At 42.8% G+C, this 17,931-nt stretch overlaps 1 protein-coding gene across 10 annotated transcripts in view; it reads right to left on the bottom strand.

Moving 5' to 3' along the window:
- PCNT (pericentrin) overlaps positions 1 to 17,931 on the bottom strand; it is a 315,970-nt gene that overhangs the window by 7,569 nt on the left and 290,470 nt on the right. For all 10 annotated transcript variants that reach the window (XR_013537759.1, XM_078378579.1, XM_072976792.2 and 7 more), the window contains 2 exons: positions 7,657 to 7,792; positions 5,086 to 5,195 (listed from right to left, as the gene is read on the bottom strand). Coding sequence is in view for 9 of the 10 variants with exons in the window: in XM_078378579.1 (XP_078234705.1) it covers positions 5,086 to 5,195; positions 7,657 to 7,792 (246 nt within the window). In the remaining variant the exon portion in view is untranslated. The remainder of the gene's footprint in view (positions 1 to 5,085; positions 5,196 to 7,656; positions 7,793 to 17,931) is intronic.

The following is a 17,931-nucleotide window of genomic DNA, read 5'->3' as shown; positions in this document are numbered from 1 at the left end:
CCCATGCCTGCTCTCGAGAAAAATATATCGCATTTGGTGTTCTGAGGAATCGCGAACGTATCGACCTCAGAGCTTTACCTTTAAGCAATCAGTATTGCATTTGTCTTCTCATTTCTGATTTTGGTTACTGTCCTTAGAGGAATGGGAGGGAATAGGTATATAGGTGGAGGAACACTGACTGATCCAGAGACCACTCGTGCATCTGGGTGTGTAGTCGACTTAATTCGTCTGCCACTTGATTTCATGTGTGGTGATATGAATTGCCATAGGGAAGATGTGACGCTCGAGGTACCATTCCCAAAATTGCACCGTAAGATAGAGAAGCAGGAGTGTGTGCCTCCCTGTTGATGTAATAATAGGTTCAAAGGCTCTGAACGCCTTGAAAACAGCGAGAAGTTCAAGATTGTTTATGTGTAGGTCTTGTTCCCTGCGGGACCAGGTGGCATGGATGTGGAGATTGTTGCAACGTGTGCCCCATCTGGTAGCGCTTGCATCTGTGGTGATCTGTAATGCTGATTGGAGAGGAGTAAATGACCATCCCATTAAAAGGTTGCATGGATCGTCCCACCAGGAGAGTTGAGCGGAGAGCTCGGGGGTGACTTTGAGATGTTTGGATGGTGATTCTATGAGAAAGTCGAAGAGGGCGCGATACCGGGATTGGAGGGAACACATTTTTAGTCTGGAATGCATAATGGTCAAGGTTGTGGAGGCCATAAGCCCCAGAAGACGCTGAACAGAATGCGCAGTGATGGGGAAGTGAGGATGGAAGAGAGTGATGAGGGAGTGAAGCTTTACAGCCCTCTCTTGAGGAAGGAACACCCTTGCTTTTGTAGTGTTGAGAATAGCCCCTATGTAAGTGGTGCACTGGGTAGGGGTAAGAATTGACTTTTCCATGTTGATTTTCAGGCTCAGATCCGTAAGAAGAGAAAGAACCGTGTGGATATCTTTCAGAGCTTGAGACTACGAGCCAATCGTCTATGTAGGGAAAGACTGAAATTCCGAGGGTACATAGGTGAGTTGCTACGGGTGCCATGCATTTTGTAAATCAAATCAATTTATTTTCATTGTAAGTATATACATAGTATACCCGTACAACGAAATTCACACAGACACCCAGAGACCAGACCCACATGCACACACATTAAAAATCCCCAAACACTCCCCACCCACTAAAAATCCCCCACTAAGAATACAATTATCTCTACCCCAGGTCAAGTAACACTGTCCAACTATTCACTACTGGTGGTCTTTAAAGCTCATTATTAAGTGCAATTATACCTCTGGGATAAAAACTATTCAGAAAATGTGTGGCCCGACTCTTAATTGTTCTGTATCTTCTGCCAGATGGCAACAGTTCAAAGAAGTTGTAAGCAGGATGGGAAGAGTCTCTCAGGATGTTGTGTGACTTCCTTAGACATACTCTTGGTGCTGTACACAGGCCGAATGGGAGGGCTTTGAATTCGTAGGCATGACCTCCTACTGCGAACATGAGGAATTTATGGTGGTCTTGTCAAATGGTGATGTGGAAATATGCGTTGCTTAAGTCTATTGCAGCAAACCAATCTCCTTGTTGGAGAATGGGTAGGATCTGTTTTAGTGTGACCATACAAAATCTTCTCTGAATCATGTAATAATTGAGGTCTCAAAGGTCGAGAACAGGTCTCAGTCTGCCATCTCTTTTTGGAACTGTGAAATAATGGGAAAAGAAACCTGGGTGGTGTTCTGTGGTGGTAACCGGTGTTATAGCATCCTTTGAGAGGAGGGATTGTATTTCTTGTTGGAGGGCAGGAGATGGACGTGTTGGAACGGTCCTTGATGGAGGTAGGTAAGCAAACTATGGCATGACCGATTATGGTGAGTACCCAAGAATTGGTTGTAATGGAAGACCAGGTTGGAGATGTGCTGCTAAATGGGTAAGTGTTGTTGAAAGATGAGCGGTGCGGATCTGGGGAGCAAGGAAGTCAAATGCCCTGTTTTTGCTTCTTTTCTGGGCGGCGGAAGAATTGTTTAGGGCTCTGACGCTGCACTGCATGTCGAGGTTGAAAAGTTGAAGTTGATTGAGATGTGTAGCTGTTTTTGTCAAAGTAAGATCTGGATTGTTGATGTTATTATTATTATTTATTAGATTTATACCCCGCCTATCTGGTCCGAATTGAGGGTGTTGTCGATAATATGGTTGAATATTGTATGATCGAGCTGTCTTTTTAAATTTCTGTAGGTTTTCCAGGATTTCGTCTGTTTTCTAATCAAACAGGCCTGAACCATCGGAAGGTAAGTCTTCTATCCTCATCCTAACATCATCTGAGATATGGGCAGATCGTAGCCATGCATATCTACGGAGAGCCACTGCTGTTGCTATATGTCTTGAGGAGGTGTCAATAATGTGTCTCGCTGTAATCCTCTCTTGGCATGCAAGAGCCACTGCCTCCTGATGAAAGGCAAGGCTGCGAGTTTTATATTCGCCAGTAGCAGACTGGATTGATGGGAGGGCCTTGTTCCACAGATAACAGTGGTAGGCTCCCACAGCTGCGATGTAATTGGTGGCACACAGAGTGAATGACGCTAGAGAGTAGATGCAACGTCCCACAATGTCCAACTTTCTGCCTTCTTTGTTATTTGGTGTTGCAGTAGAGTGCTTACATGTTTTGTTTCGAGTTGCAACAACGATAAGTGTATCCGGAGGTGGATGTTTAAAGAGAAAAGCAGTGTTGTCCCCATGTGTCTTGTAAAGGTTTTCTACCTTACGAGACATGTGTGGTACGGAGGAAGGCTTGGACCAGGTTTGCTTAGTCAGTTCCAACAGAGAAGGGATGAAGCTCATGCTTAAGGGCAATATTTGTTGTCCATTGATATCATAAACTTTGTCTGAATGGGTTTGAGATGGCTTTTGAACATGAAGTTCCATTGCTTTGGTGATTCTTAAGATTAGCTGTGAATATGGTGAGAAATCATTGGAAGGAGGAGGATTATTGGTGTTGATATCATCATCTGGTCTTGGAAGATTAGGTGGAGATTCCTGGTCCGGTATGGAGTGGGAGTAAGTGGCAGAGAATGAATGAGAAGAGGGTGATGGAGAGGTTGGGCAGAATTGTGGGATAGTAGATGTTGGTTCCTGGAGATAGTGTTGAGAACGAGAGGAGGAATGTTGTGGTGGTACTGTGGTGATCTGAAATTTGGAAGTTTTCTTCTGGGTATGTTTGGTACCAGAAGTTTGAGGTGGAGGACCGGTGTAGGTCATGGTTGCTTGTACAGATGGTTGTTGAGCCATGGTAGATGTTCAAGCCATTTTCAGTATTGTAGGCTGAATATGGGGCATATCAGAGTGCTGTCTCTTCGATCTATGCTTCGGTATCTGGGTGGATGATACCAATCACTCCTCCGATGATGACCGGGATGGATGGGTAGGTCTGGTGGTATTGAGATCAGTACCTTGGTAACAGAGAAGAATCGGAGCAATCCAAATCGTAGTAATATCGTCGTCAGTATGGACGATTAGAGTAGAAATTGAGCTCGGACAGATAGTACTGATATGCTTGATATCTAGAGCTTCTATCGGCAGGGTCATAGTATTCTGGAGACTCATAGAGTCTGACCTGTTGTCTGTATCGTCTTGATCGCTCTCGAGATGTGAAAGACCCGGTAGGGGTGGCGGGTCTCACAGTATCGGCACCAGGATTGTGAGAATGTGATGTATGGTGTTTTTTCCTCGACCTCTTATGGGGAGGAGAACCGTCGGGTGCCTGAGAATGATGGTCGGATTCAGCAACTGAGATGGAATGCCCTGTGGATAAAGCGCTAGAGTGTGGTGAGGTTGGAATGATGGTAACCTCTGCAGTATCAATAGGAGACAGTGGAGACTGAGCTAAGATAGGAGACTCAGGTTGACCGGATGGAGATCATCTGAAGAATCCATCCTCACGGTGGGCTGCTCCTGAAGTGGGAGTTGCTGTGATACCGGCTTACCTGGATGGAGGTCGGTAGCATTTTTGTGCTTTTTTGAATTCGATGGATCCGATATTGAAGGGGACTTCGGTTTTGGGGTCGACTTGGCCGAACTGAGTTGTTTGGACTTTGATTTCAGAGAGGTTTTAGAAGTTGATCTTGTGGATGGAGAAACAGTGGATGGGACCGGTGATTGTCTTTGAGGCTGTGAGGCAGGAGGAGACTCCATTGTTTGAATGGGTTGAAATGATTGTTTTCAAAAGAAAAGATCGGAGTCTGTTGACACAATTTGAGGGCTTGCTTTGTAAAGTTTTTACAGATTTGGCAAGATGAGGTTTGATGGGATTCCCCCAAACAGAAGAAGCAGATGCTATGGCTGTCTGTGAGGGGAATTTTATTTAGGCACGATGTGCACTTTTTGAAGGGGGGAAGGGGAAGGGGGGGGGAAATGGTCCAAATAATCAAAGTATCTCACAATTTCCTGATCTAAGAAGTTAGCAGATTTTGTAGACTGAAATGATTTCTTTATTCTTTTTAGAAGCAAAACGACGAACGCAGCAGCTTGACAGAGGAGAAACCTCATGCGGCGGCGGCAAAAAGGAACTGAGGTGATTGTGAGGGTGGGCAGACCTCGTGGGCTGGGGGGCATAGCATAAAGCTCTAGAATATTCCGGAGACCTCTGCGCAGGTGCAAATTAAACCCATTAGTGTGCATTCACAGAGACCATGATGAAGAATCATACTTTCCTTCTCAAAATGTTTATTTATGAACAAATTTAGTCTTGGGAGGTAGCTATATATATGTGGAGGCTGAAATAAAAATTGGTTGAGAAGAAAATTTGTTTATTCTTCCTTGGACAACATCTCCAACTGATAATATTCAAGTTTGAATTTCTAACTGCCATAGATAAAACTTTACCATTAAAACATAAATCTAAATTGTACAGTGGATATATATTGTACATGTGCAGTGCAATCTTATGCCTATTTATTGTCAGTAAGCCCCACTGAATCCAATTGTGTTTAACCAACTTAGCTAAGGGAGAACAAAAAGTCTTTGACGTGCCACCAACTAGTAAGGAAAAAGAAATGTAGGTGCAACATGAACAGACTCTGTATCCATGTGATCTTTGTACATCTTACCTAGCATAAGAATTCCTAGTCTCTGCTGAATGGTCTCCAAACGGGCAACGTAGTCAGTTAATGACTGCTCAGGATCTTTAGATGAAACTTGAAAAGCAGAGCTAGTGGATCTGTAAGACATTTTCAAGATTGCACTGTCCTTTTAAAAAAATCCAGTATGCAGAATAGTCAGAATGAAATACACAGATATACAGTAAATGTAAAAGAAAAACTGTGATCTTAAAATAAATCCATTGTTGAACATAAAAAATGAAAATAGTGTATGGTACCATATATGAGAAGTAAAGAAATTTTACTTTTAAATTCTGGCTCTTAAAAATATATTATTCTGCATTGATTACAGTAGAACTTGCAAGAAAAAGCTTCAAAGTACAGTTGTGTATAAGACACAAACACCTAAGAACATCTTTTTCCCAGTGCAGGAGACTAAAAATATTCCTTGCAGTAGGCAAGAAAGGAACTAAATGTTTCATAGCAAAAGCACTAATCACTATGCAAAATAAAACACAGTAGCTGCTCAAGCTGCAAGCATTATTTGTAGGCATTTCTGAAAGAACATTAATATTGTATATAAAGCAATAAAAAGAGTGAAGAGTGACCATGATTGCAAGGTATCTGAAATCCAACTCCTAAAAATCATAAAAATCATAACTAGGCATGTTTAGCCTAGAGGATTAAAGGGAGAGATGTTAGCAGATTTCAAATATTTCAACAGCTGTCTGTCATACATGCAGAAGAGGAAGCAGAATTGTTTTCTGTTGCCCCAGAGGGGGGATTATACCGAATAGGCGTGACATGCATAGCGACAGATTTTACCTCAGTATTATGAGAAATTTCCTAATGTAAGAGCAGTTTAGACATAACTGCTGCAAATAATACTGGTTGCCTTTAAGCAGAGGCTAGTCAGTGATCTGGCAAGGATGCTGTTGTTGCACCTTGGATTGAGCAAGAAATTGAGCTAGATGTTCTTTAAATACTTTCTAACTCTATGATTCCAAAACCTGTTCATTTAGTACACATCAAAAACAGTCACCTAGTTAAATAAATTGGTAGGCTGATGTTTTCTTCTTTTATCCACACCGTATAATATTCATCACTGTAGCAAGAATCTGATGCAAATAACAATGAATTGAATATATAAAAGTATCAAGTTGATCAAACTTTTATAACAATGGAATTGTTAGGTTGAACTATGACCAAAGGCAGAAACTTACACAAAAGTAAGAACACCACACAACCAGATATTTTTCAGCAATAGCTTGCAATACTCAATACTGTCCAAAGCCAAAAACACACATGTATAACCAATGCTGTGCCTTTCAAAAATTTCTACCCTATACATCAGGGGTCCCGAACCTTTTTAACCCCGCGGACTGGCTGGGGAAGGTGGGGCAGCCCCCGTGCTCCTGTGTATGTGTGCTCATTCGAAGGAGCGGGAGGGTGATCATGCAAGCAGTCATGCACATGCGTAAATGGCAGCGCAGCACTCGAGTGAACGCTCGTTCGTGCGGAGGGGGGTTGGGAGGTCTGTCTCTGCGGCCTGGTCCAGCTCAGGCCATGGACCGGCACTGGGCCACAGACCGGAGGTTGGGAACCTCTGCTATTCATGGATAGAAAAATTACGGGTGAATTCCCCAAGGGGAAGCAGAGATTTTGTTGCAATTTCTCAGTTGATCCTTAACATCAGCACTGATTGCAACATAACTCCCCAACCCCGCATGGTTTTTTGCACTGAAAGTAACAGCAAAAGTCACTATATGGGCAGCCTTGCCACTGTTATGCTTTCTTCACAATACCCACTGGCATGCATCATTCTGGGGTTGGCAGCGCTGACAGAAGGCAGCAACAACCAACCAACCTGTACTCCCCCTAAAGAAAAAAACAGTGGGTGTGTGTTGCAAGTAATTCTGCAAAGTGGGTTTCTATTCTAGCTCAGGTATTAATAGAAACATCTCAGAACATTTTCTCAGGAAATTTGTTATGAGAAATTATTGAGAGTCTATTGTAGATATATTACAGTGCAGGTCTTTCTTGTAAACCCTGTAGTAGTCATAAGAGAGGACAGTGCTGTAGCCAGTTCAAGGAAGAAGGTGTGCCAAAATTTGCTCTCCAATTTTTCTACAGGTTTTCTTCCCTAATGAAAGAGGTTTCAAAATTTGTCTCACTTTCTGGGCACTTTCTGAATTTCTGTTGGTGCAATTAGTGAGCTAACTGTAATACTGCCACATTTTTGTTTTGATTTCCCTACTACATATCTCTTAATTGCTCTGCAGATTCTTTGCCTCCTCATACTGCTTGATTTGAAAAAAAGAGCATACTGCATTTACCTTATGAGATCTCCTGGGAAAATGTGAGAAGCTGAACGTTGTCCACTGCCATAAAGACAGTGAAAAATAACACACACACACACAGCAATGTTATATCTGAAAAATGATTACACTTTTAACAAAAGCGCACAGCATACTGCATTATCTGATGACACTTAGTAATGCACTATTCTCAATCAGAAGGAGCAATCAGTTAGGAAAAATAACTCTGTGGAAGACACATAAATGAAAGGACGACGCTAACCTGTCATGGAAGAAATGTGATGATTGAGGTGAGCAGTTTGTAAGTCCCATGAAGCCATTTATATTGCAGCATCCAGCTTCTTGACTAGCATCAATTGGTAAAGGCTGTTTTAGAGCTTCTACTCTAGTTCTGAGATCTGAATTGAACAACATGCAATGTTTCATTCATAACTGAATACTTTGTAAGAGACTCAGGATAGCAAACATTTGCAGAACAGAAAAAACACGAACTATGGTAAATTAAGCCAGTATTATTGTAATAATGTACACAGGATTAGAACAGAAAAAGCAGCATAGCCTAAAGCAGAATTTTTAAATACATAAACCATGCCATCAATACTGCAAAAGTAAATAGCCATTTTAATGTTACACTGCCAGCAGTTGAGAAATAAATTATTTCTTCTTTGAAATCCACATTAGTGGCATTCTCCTGTTGTCTTAACAGTGGAACACATACTTTTAGAACTTATACCGAGGATAACTTCACTGTTTACAGCTAGAAATGGGATATTCGTATTCATCTTCTAGGGGAGACAAATGCGAATATCGCCACCACAGGTGACTGGGATAACTGGACCCTCTCCCCAGAACCAGGCTGTCCACTTATCGCTGACCAGGCAGCGGATTGTTGTTTGTGCTGCACCATTCACGGAAGTAGCCTGGCCGGGGCTTCCTCACCTGCTAACCAATCCAGCGAGGAGTCGGGATGATGAGTCTCTCTGCTCAGCTGCTGAATAGTTAGCAATGCAGGGAGGCGAAGAAGCCCTGGCTGAGGGACTTCTGTGACTAGCGTAGCACGAATGATTGTTATGAGTGACAGAGTGTGTGTGGGTTCCAGAAAGACCAGCACCTCAGGCCTAAAAAGAAGATGGAGACTTGCAAGGGGGAAGATGGGACAGTGAGCCTGGTACAAATCTGCAAAGAGTTGCAAGAGATAAAGTTCCTATATCATCAAGAAATTGCATGCGTGGGCGGAAGTTCTGAACTTGGACTTCTTTGTCCAGATAAGAAAGGGGAAGCAGGCTGGCTGCAAACAGGTCTATGGTGAAAGAAGCAAACCGTAGACATGCAGGAAACATTCCTGCATGGAAACAACAGACTGTACCTGCCCAGGAAACTGGGGTCTGCCCATAGGCACAACCCATAAGAAGGATGCTTACAAGAAGGATGACCCAGGAGGAGACTCTGGGCATCGAACAGCGCTGCAACATTGCTCCCATTGCATTTACCAAAGGACTGATCAACCACCAGGGAAGAGTCTGACTGTGTGTGTGAGCATTGTGTGCATGTGAAATGTGAGAGAGGCCTCTTGATACCTTTGTTTTATGTTTTAAATCAGGGGTGTCCAACCTTTCACCTTCCCTGGGCCACATTAGAAGATGAAAATTAGGTTTGGGCCGCATATAAATTTGGTTTGGGCCGCATGGGGGGGCAGCCCTAGCCGTCCTCCACAGCCCCTCTCCAAATGCGCTTACCGGCAGCTGCGATCTCAGACAGCAGAGGCTGCCAGCTTCAACTCCGGCAGCATTATGGGGCCGGGCGGGGGTCCACCTATTGACAGGGAGGGCACAATGCAGTCACACAGCTCCCCTCCCCTCCCGTTCCTTCTTTCCTTCCCTCTCCCCCCCCCCACTGTTGTGACATGCCCCAGCTGCATTCCAGCCGCAAGTGCCGGCAGTGTAACTTGAAACTTTGGAATTTCTTTAAAAATAAAAAATTGCACTGGGCCGCATTATGAGCTGACCTGGGTCGCATGCGGCCCTCGGGCCGCAGGTTGGGCAAGCCTGTTTTAAATGAATGAAAACAATAAATATTACATGAACAGTGTTTGAACTAAAGATCTGGTGTACGGTCTGTCAGTAGTGTGGCTGGGGTCTCTCTCCTCTCCTGGTCCCTCTCCCCAGGATATAAAGAATATTAATCCCTCAGGTAACATGATGATGGCCTGCACACACTGCACTGCAAGCAGTAAGGGGATGGCCCGTTTCTGGGGGGAGGGTCCAATTTAGTTTGTACAGGTTTTGATGCAATGTTTTTTATTTATTTATTTTATGTATTTTAATTTATTTAAGTTAGTTTTACAGATTTTATATTCTTAAATGGTTTTATATGATTCTGTAACCCATCCTGAGATCTTGCAATATAGGGCAAGCTATAAATGGATACCCAGTGTGGTGTAGTGGATAGAGTGATCGACCAGGACTCTGGAAGCTTGGGTTTGAATCCACACTTATCCATGAAGGGTCATTGGGGTGTGGAATTAAGGAGTGGCAAAACTACTCCTTAAATATCTTGCTTATCTTGAAAGCCCTATTAGGGTTGCTATAAGTCAGTTCTGAGTTCACAGCACATAACACTAACAGCTTTAAATCAATCAATCAATCATAATAAACAACTGCAAGTAGACAAGGGTTTTGTTTTCAGAAGTCTTGCTTGGTTTGAATAACCCAAATAAGGTTACTAGCACTGAAATAAGAATATAAATAAGGGATAAACTATTCCCAACAATCTCAAATTTAATTCCCTATAAAATGGAATTTCATATGCAAAGAAATATGGTTATCTGGGCACTTGTACAAGTAGGTCTTGAGCCTGTGCAGAGACTTGCAGATAACATTCTATAGATGAACAGTTTTGCAGCAGTAACCCTGATTTCCTTCCTATATAACATATGCATAGGCACAACCTGTTCATCATTTTCAATTGCAACTCCATTTCAAAACAAAAGCCAAAAGTGTCAACTGGAGTCTAAGGGGAGGCATGAATGCCCAGATCACTACCTAAACCATCACAGTTGCAGGTAAGCAATCTGTTCTTCTTTGTAATAGTCTCTGTTCCTCATACGATTTGTTGATTAAATAAACATATTACTTAGCAGAGGTGGGAAGGAGAAAGACAGCAGGCAAGAGAACAACACAAGAAGTGTCTTTCCTTACCCACTCATCTAGTCTGTACTGTTTGATAAAGGTTGAGGGCTGGGAACAGTTTATAGTCAAGGAAATATCAGGTAAGGGTTAGCCCAACAAAAAAGGCTATAGAGGCTGTCACAGCCTGTGAAAAGTGATTCCTCAGTAGCTTAGGCACAGGAGAATTGTCCAATAACCAGAGGTGGGATTGACCCGGTTCGCACTGGTTCCATAGAGGTGGTTGTTATTTTTTATTTTAGTTCGGAGATCCGGTTGCTGGCCTGAGATGAATGAAGGCGGAGGAGCCAGGTGACCAGCGACGAGCGGGGGAGGGAGGGGGGCTATGTGTTTTTTTTTCAAGTTAAAGATAACTAAGGCTGTTGCTCTGACAATTTGAGGAGACAAATGGCAGGCAGATTGCTTACTCGAAAACAGGAAGACAGCTATCAGTTTTTTAACACTAGTAAAGATTTACCATCAGGCCGGGGTTGAAGAAAGCAGATCAACATATCAAAGGGGAATCGAAACTATCCAGACATTCAGGCTGGGGGCTGGAGGGACTGCGAGGAGGAGGAGGAGGAGGAGGAGGAGGAGGGACTAAAGCATACTAATCAAGGATTTGTGACCAGCATCTTCAAGAGGACTGTGTTGAGATAGGTTTAAGTTTCAAGCTTTCATTTTTGAGATTATTCAAGTAAGTAAGTATAATACATAAAAGGCAAACTATGTTTGAGCATAAAGCTGGCTTTTTATTAAATATTTCCCTGCCTTAGCTGTTTGCCATGCAGTCTTGACTCTGGCAGGCAAAGACTTTTGTGGTAGGCTTTTTTAACATGTAAACTGCTGTGGAGAAATGGAGGGAGGGAAATGAAATGGGATTGCTTTTTAAAATTTTTATCATGTAAAATATATTTTCAAAATTATTTCAACAGGATTCCCTTTAGAACCTTTTAGCATTTATGTATTATTGCATCTTTATGCTGCCTTATAGTGGTTTTATCTATATCAAGGATATATTATGTTATTAATTGGAAATAAGGGGTTGTTTTATCATGTTTTAATGGAATTTTATTACCCTGCTCGACTTTCCTAAACAATAATTGTATGTATCTATTTTATACTGTTCTGGTTTTACTGGTCTTTGACCGTAATTAAGTATACCTACCTATAGTGGGATGTAAAAAAAAATATTTATCATTGTGTCAGGGTTTGTGAGCCACTGGAGACACTCTGCAGGGAGAAAGATTGGTTAAAAATAAAAACAAACAAACAAACAACCCGAGGCTCCAGGGTTTTAGAAAAATTGATACTTCTAATTTTTGAAAGAAATAAATACCTGAACTTTGGAGAAAAAAGGTCAGAAGCCTGTTGGCGATTAATTAGTTATTTAGATTTTCAGGGAGGGAACATGCCACTTTTTCCATTGGTATGCAGAAATCTAATATTTAAGATCTATGGAAAAACTAATGGGGAACCAGGCTCTATCAGATATTATATTTTATTATGATGATAAAAAATTTAAAAGTGGCTAAGGGCATCTATTTGCAAAGGCTTTCACGGCTGGGATCTGATGGTTGTTGTGGGTTTTTCAGGAAGAACAATTTTCAGAACACGGCCAAAGAGCCCGAAAAAAACCCACAACAAACAATTAAGGGAATAACCTTTCAACTTTCTGGAACTGGCAGTTAGATGCATAAAAAACCTGTTGTTGCTGTTATTGTTATGTGTCGTCAAATTCCCCCCTACTTAGGGTGCCCCTAGGAATGAGCAATCTCCAACATGGCTTGGCCTCAACAGCCCTGCCCATCTATTGCAAACTCAAGCTTGTGGTTTCCTTAGGGAGTAGGTCCATCTTGCATTTAGCCTTCCTCTTTCCCTGCTGCCTTCCACATTACCAAGTATTATGGTCTTTTTCTATCTATGCCTGCCTTCTCATGATGTGCCCAAAGTAGGACAGCCTCAGGTTTTGTTTTGTTTTGTTTTTGCCTCTGGAGATAATTTAGGCTTAATTGGATCTAGAACCCAATTACTCATATTTTTTTGGCAGTCCAGGGTATCTGCCATATGATCCGATCAGGCCAAGGGGGTCTGCAAAGATGATTGAATTTTTGTTAATTGGGACAGTCCTCTTTGAAGAGCCACATGTCAGCATGCTCTTTTAAGCTTCTGTTTTTGCAACGTTGCCCCTTTGCACTGTCCTCAACAGCCCTGCACAGCTGGTGCAAACTCAACCTTGTGGGTTCTTTGATGGTGTCAATCCATCTCACATTTGGTTTTCCTCTTTTCCTGTTGCCTCCAACTTTTCTACAGAACCTGGAATGGGGAGGGATTAAATGTTGGTGAATTGGGGAGTGGGCGGGAGATGCTTGTGTGGCAGCCTAGTATTGAGTCAACATGTTTTTACAATTATTTTGTAAGAAAAAGTGACTCATTCGAAAACAAGAGGAAAAGAGCAGAACCTACAAGCTGCAAAAAAGCATACATTTCATAAATAAATAACTGGCCAATGGGTTTCTCTGGCCACTGTTTTGAGGGAGATCGTAATCCTGTCTTTGTGGTTGGTGGAGGATTCTGGGAGTTGTAGTCCCCCCATTAAGGGCATTTATTTGCAAAGCTTTCACAGCTGGGGTCTGATGGTTGTTGTGGGTTTTTTGGGCTCGTTGGCCGTGTTCTGAAGGTTGTTCTTCCTAACGTCTCACCACAGAGACTGGAAGAAATGTTAGGAAGAACAACCTTCAGAACATGGCCAAAGAGCCTGAAAAACCCACAACAACCAATTAAGGGAATAACCTTTCAACTTTTTGGAACTGGCAGTTAAATACATACAAAACCTGTGGTTGCTGTTATTGGTATGTATCGTCAAATTCCCCCCTACTTAGGGTGCCCCTAGAAATGAGCAATCTCCAACATGGCCTGGCCTCAACAGCCCTGCCCATCTATTGCAAACTCAAGCTTATGGTTTCCTTAGGGAGTAGGTCCACCTTGCATTTGGCCTTCCTCTTTCCCTGCTGCCTTCTACCTTTCCCAGTATTATGGTCTTTTTCAATCTATGCCTGCCTTCTCATGATGTGCCCGAAGTAGGACTTTTCCACAGAACCTGGAATGGGGAGGGATTAAATGATTGTGGCATTGTTCAGAGACCAGTTCACATCCCAGGGTGGCAGCCCTCTCTTGCTTGTGCTACAGAAAAAGCTTCATTATTACTATTACTGTTGCTCTGTGGTAAGAACTTTTTTTCCGGAAGGGGTCAGAGAATTTGAGAGTTATTCTCAAGTTCATCTTCGCTTTACATGTGTGTTACGTGCCGTTCAAGATGACCCTAATGGGCCTTTCAAGGCAAGTGAGGTTATCCTTCTTCTTCCTTCCCTTCTTCCCACACAACTACCTTCCTTGTTTCCCCAGAGCAGGGAATAGAGATTAAACCTGCACTGCATGGGGTTACACAGCACTCTCCCTGAAAACTAAGGCTTGTATTTTAGGACTCTTCCCTGAGGACTTGTGTGGGGCTGAAGGAGAAAAGGGGCAGCAGAGGAGGACAGAGGAGATGAAAATGGAAGGTGAAAATTTGGGGAAGACAGGGGGGGGGAGTCTTATGTTGTTGGTGAAACTGCGGCATGAAGGAAAAGTGGAAAATGAGAAGAGGAAGCAGCTGCCAGGGCTCTGAGGGAAGCGATCATCACCACCAGCGCCGCCAGCAACACCAACACCCCCAAAGCGACTGGTGAGGAGAGGTGGTGGGTGCAGGGTCGAGGGGAAAGATGGAGGAGGAGGAGACCTCAGAAGAGTCAGTAACTGAAGGACCGATTGAGGTGGTGGGGTTGAGGTGGAGTGGCAACAGACTGAAAAGGGACCATACCTTCCAAGCCAGAAGGAAGCGGGGGCGGGGGAAGAGAGAATAACTCCACAACAGGTGTGCAAAGGTGGCCTCCAGGTAACAACAAGCAGGGCTATCAGTCATTTCAGGAGCAGGAAAGGGGAGGGAAGCAATTTTTACTGGTGAGCTATAGGGCAAAATAGGAGGTAAAGGGAAGGAGAGATGTGTCAGTTCTCTGTCAAACTTGGTCATAAGCACCCACTGTGAGGTGTGTGTTTGTGTGTGTGTTTTTGGCACATGCCCATGGTGAGGGTAACGGCAGCAGTATGCCCAAACAGATGCACTTATCCAGATGTCTTAATTATGTGAGAAGTAGTTGTGATAATAGGCAGTAGGGAGACCACTGTGGAAGAAATCCTCATCAGATCCCACTGTCCTGGGCATTTACTTACTTATTTACATATTTATTTACATATTTATTTATTTACATATTTACATATTTACATATTTACATACTTACTTACTTACTTACTTACTTACTTACTTATTTATTTATTTATGATTAGGCCATAGAACCTGTTGTTAATTTATTTGAATCCCACCACTGCCAATAACCTAAGGAGATCGTAATGAAAATCTATTTGGCAAATGACTGCAAGGAGAAAGGGGCTTTTAAAAATACCCCTCTAGCAAACAAAGAGTTTGGGCAACTTGCTAAAGGGACCGAAGTGTTGTAGGTAAAGAGAGGTCGCAAGTGGCATAGTTGCATTTGAAAAGAAGGCAGGCAAGACCAGGTTTTCAGAGAGATGAAGGCTGGGCATGGGATCTTATTTCCATGGAAGCTAAAGTATGCTGGATCAGCTGAGAGGACACACAGTTTGCCCACTCAGTCTGAGGTAATGGAGACTTAGAAGGGCTACTTGGAAGATTAACAAGTAAATACCACATGGTGCAGTGGCTTCAAACTGTCCTGTTACTAGTTTAGATCATACAACAGAAGGCAGATGATGGTAGTAATGTTGAGAAAGGAGAAGGACTTCCATGAGCTTGTCATGGTCACCATGAAATAAGCAAGATGCAGTTTACTGTGTTCTTTCAAATATTTGTCTCTAGCAATCACGCATCCGGGCTTTCAACATTCCAAAGCTGACTTTGCATTTTGGCAGTAGCAATGCCTCTCCCATGGCACACATTACTAGGTTTCCTTCAAAGCCCCTCAGTTCCATTATTCACTGATTAAAAACAATAGACATCTAGAAGGGAAGAGAGTAGATTCTGTGAGCATCACAGATGACCACTCAAAGAAACACGGTTACAAGTGAGCAACTTGTTCTTCTTCGTAGTCTCTGTGGACTCATACAAATGGGAGACTAGCAGTCTTACCTTGGAGGAGGGTAGGATGTCATTGAAGGATGGATGATAGTACAGCTCTGCCAAAACCTGAGTCCTGACATGCCCTCACTTGTAGTGAGAAATGCAGGTTGATGGTTGAACCCACATCACTGCTTGGCACACCTCAAGAAGTAGGATCCCGTGAAGGAATGAGGTGAAAGGAGATGTTGCCCTGGTGGAGCGAGCTCAAACAGTATCAGAAACTGGAAGTCTCACTAGCTTGGTTACACAGTGAGATGGCTGAGCTAGTCTCTGAAGCGACGCTGGGAAGCCTTTCTTATTTCTCCCCAATGCTAGTCTTTCTCCCGCAGATACTTAGCATGCCAAGAGGGGCAGGTGGGTAAGGTAGAAAGAGAGTGCCATGCAGATATCTGGAGAATGCAGGGAATACTCAAAATCATTCATTCATTCATTCCCGCCTTTCTCCTTAAAAGGACCCAAGGCAGCCCATTTCATAGGTTGGAACAAAATGAGAAAGTTATACAATACATTGGAACAGAAGAAAAGCTGAGACCACCTTCAGGAAGGTGAAGTCAAGGCAGAGAACCATCCTATCCCTGTGGAAGAGGGGGTAAGGAGGAAATCTCTGAGTGCAAAGAGTTCACTCGGGATTTGAAAGTCTGGTTGTGGAGGTTACAGTGGCTGAATGGAAAAGGTAGTATAGAGCCTACTTGACCCACATTAATACCATAATGAAGTCAAATGATGGTATTGGTGTTGATACTGATGCTGGCAGTGAGGTCATAACTAGCATCTCCATGGAAGGAAGCTCTGCAGTTCTAGGTGAGTACTCAGTTTTGTAAGAATAGCTGTTAAGATCATGGGCTTGGTATCTAGTGGTCACACTGCTGTAGCAGAAGTCCTTAGAGGAGGGGGATCTAAGATGTCCTACCTGTCCCAGTCCTGGCATGGCCAGATTTGGAACCATGGATCCTTCCAGTAATAGGGGAAATTATAATATTCAATGTTGCAGAGGAATCAGCAGTCCCATCCATATGATTGGGAATGGAACTGGCAACTCTGGTACAGGGATTGACATTGAGCAGTTCATGCCAAGGAATTAGAGCGGTACTGGTGGCAGCTATTGCTTTATTGTGAGTTTTGCTGCAGCAAAACTGACGGGCCTCACATACTCTTCTGAAAAGACAAGCTTAGAAACAAGATTCAGTACAAAGGTTTTCCATGAACCAAGTTTCATCTTCCTGTGTGATAATGTTAAAAAATCTGATGGCACAGAATAAACTTTTCAACCAATAGTTAATAACTGCTTTATAAGCTATGGTTATTATTGGGATTGATGCCAATTACAGTATGACTAGAGCAGTAGGGGTTGGAGGGGGACTGCCAACAGTCGCCTGACAAATTTATTTTGGATGACTTCAAATGGATGTAAATTCCCAAGTTCCTAAATTTTAGCTCCATACAGTATCAGAGTGACTAGATATACATGGTCAGCATCAAGGACTAGACTAGCAGCAAGAAGATGGAGATTAGCATTAGATTAACATTAATATATTAGCATGGTGATACCAGTAGCCTTTTTGATGCCAATGGTTGGCAGTGCCAGTCTATCTCAAAATGGGAGTGGTGTTGGGCAGGCAACACTAGGGAAAAATACCAATGAGCCCAAGTACAAGGAGTGCTCTGGTAAGTACTGGTGCAAAGATCAGAAGTGGTCCTGAGACTGGAAGTACTTGATATCTAGGACAGGTACAACTGAGATGTCTGCAAAGTTGAAAATCAAGATGGGTGATGACTTGCAGAAGTCTCCAAAAGAGGTTCAATCTCCTATGAATAGTTATGTATTTCTTCATTTGAGCATGAGACAAAACAAAGAACCTCTCGATGGACCTCTGTTTAGCCTGCTCATGAGTGGGTTGAGTTGGTATAGGACTAAAAGTCAGAACCAAAGAACAATATCAAGGAGCTCCAATGGACAATTCTGAAACAGACAGAAAATGCATCCTGAAGAGAAATGACAAATAGAGGTGGTATTGAGGACATGGAGGTGAAGAAATTGTAGTTGCTCCAGCTACCAGTACTGAATGAATGACATCATCTTGTCAATCTTATTTTTACGCTGACATATCCACTGGGTCATTTGAGAAGCCTAGTAAGAAGAACATACTGTGAAGTCAATGCCTGGGGACACAAATTCCAATTT

This window comes from Pogona vitticeps, chromosome 1, assembly GCF_051106095.1.
Source record: "Pogona vitticeps strain Pit_001003342236 chromosome 1, PviZW2.1, whole genome shotgun sequence".
Lineage (NCBI taxonomy): Eukaryota > Metazoa > Chordata > Lepidosauria > Squamata > Agamidae > Pogona > Pogona vitticeps.
Note: the sequence above shows the minus strand (reverse complement) of the source record. Positions and strands in the feature narration are given on the sequence as shown.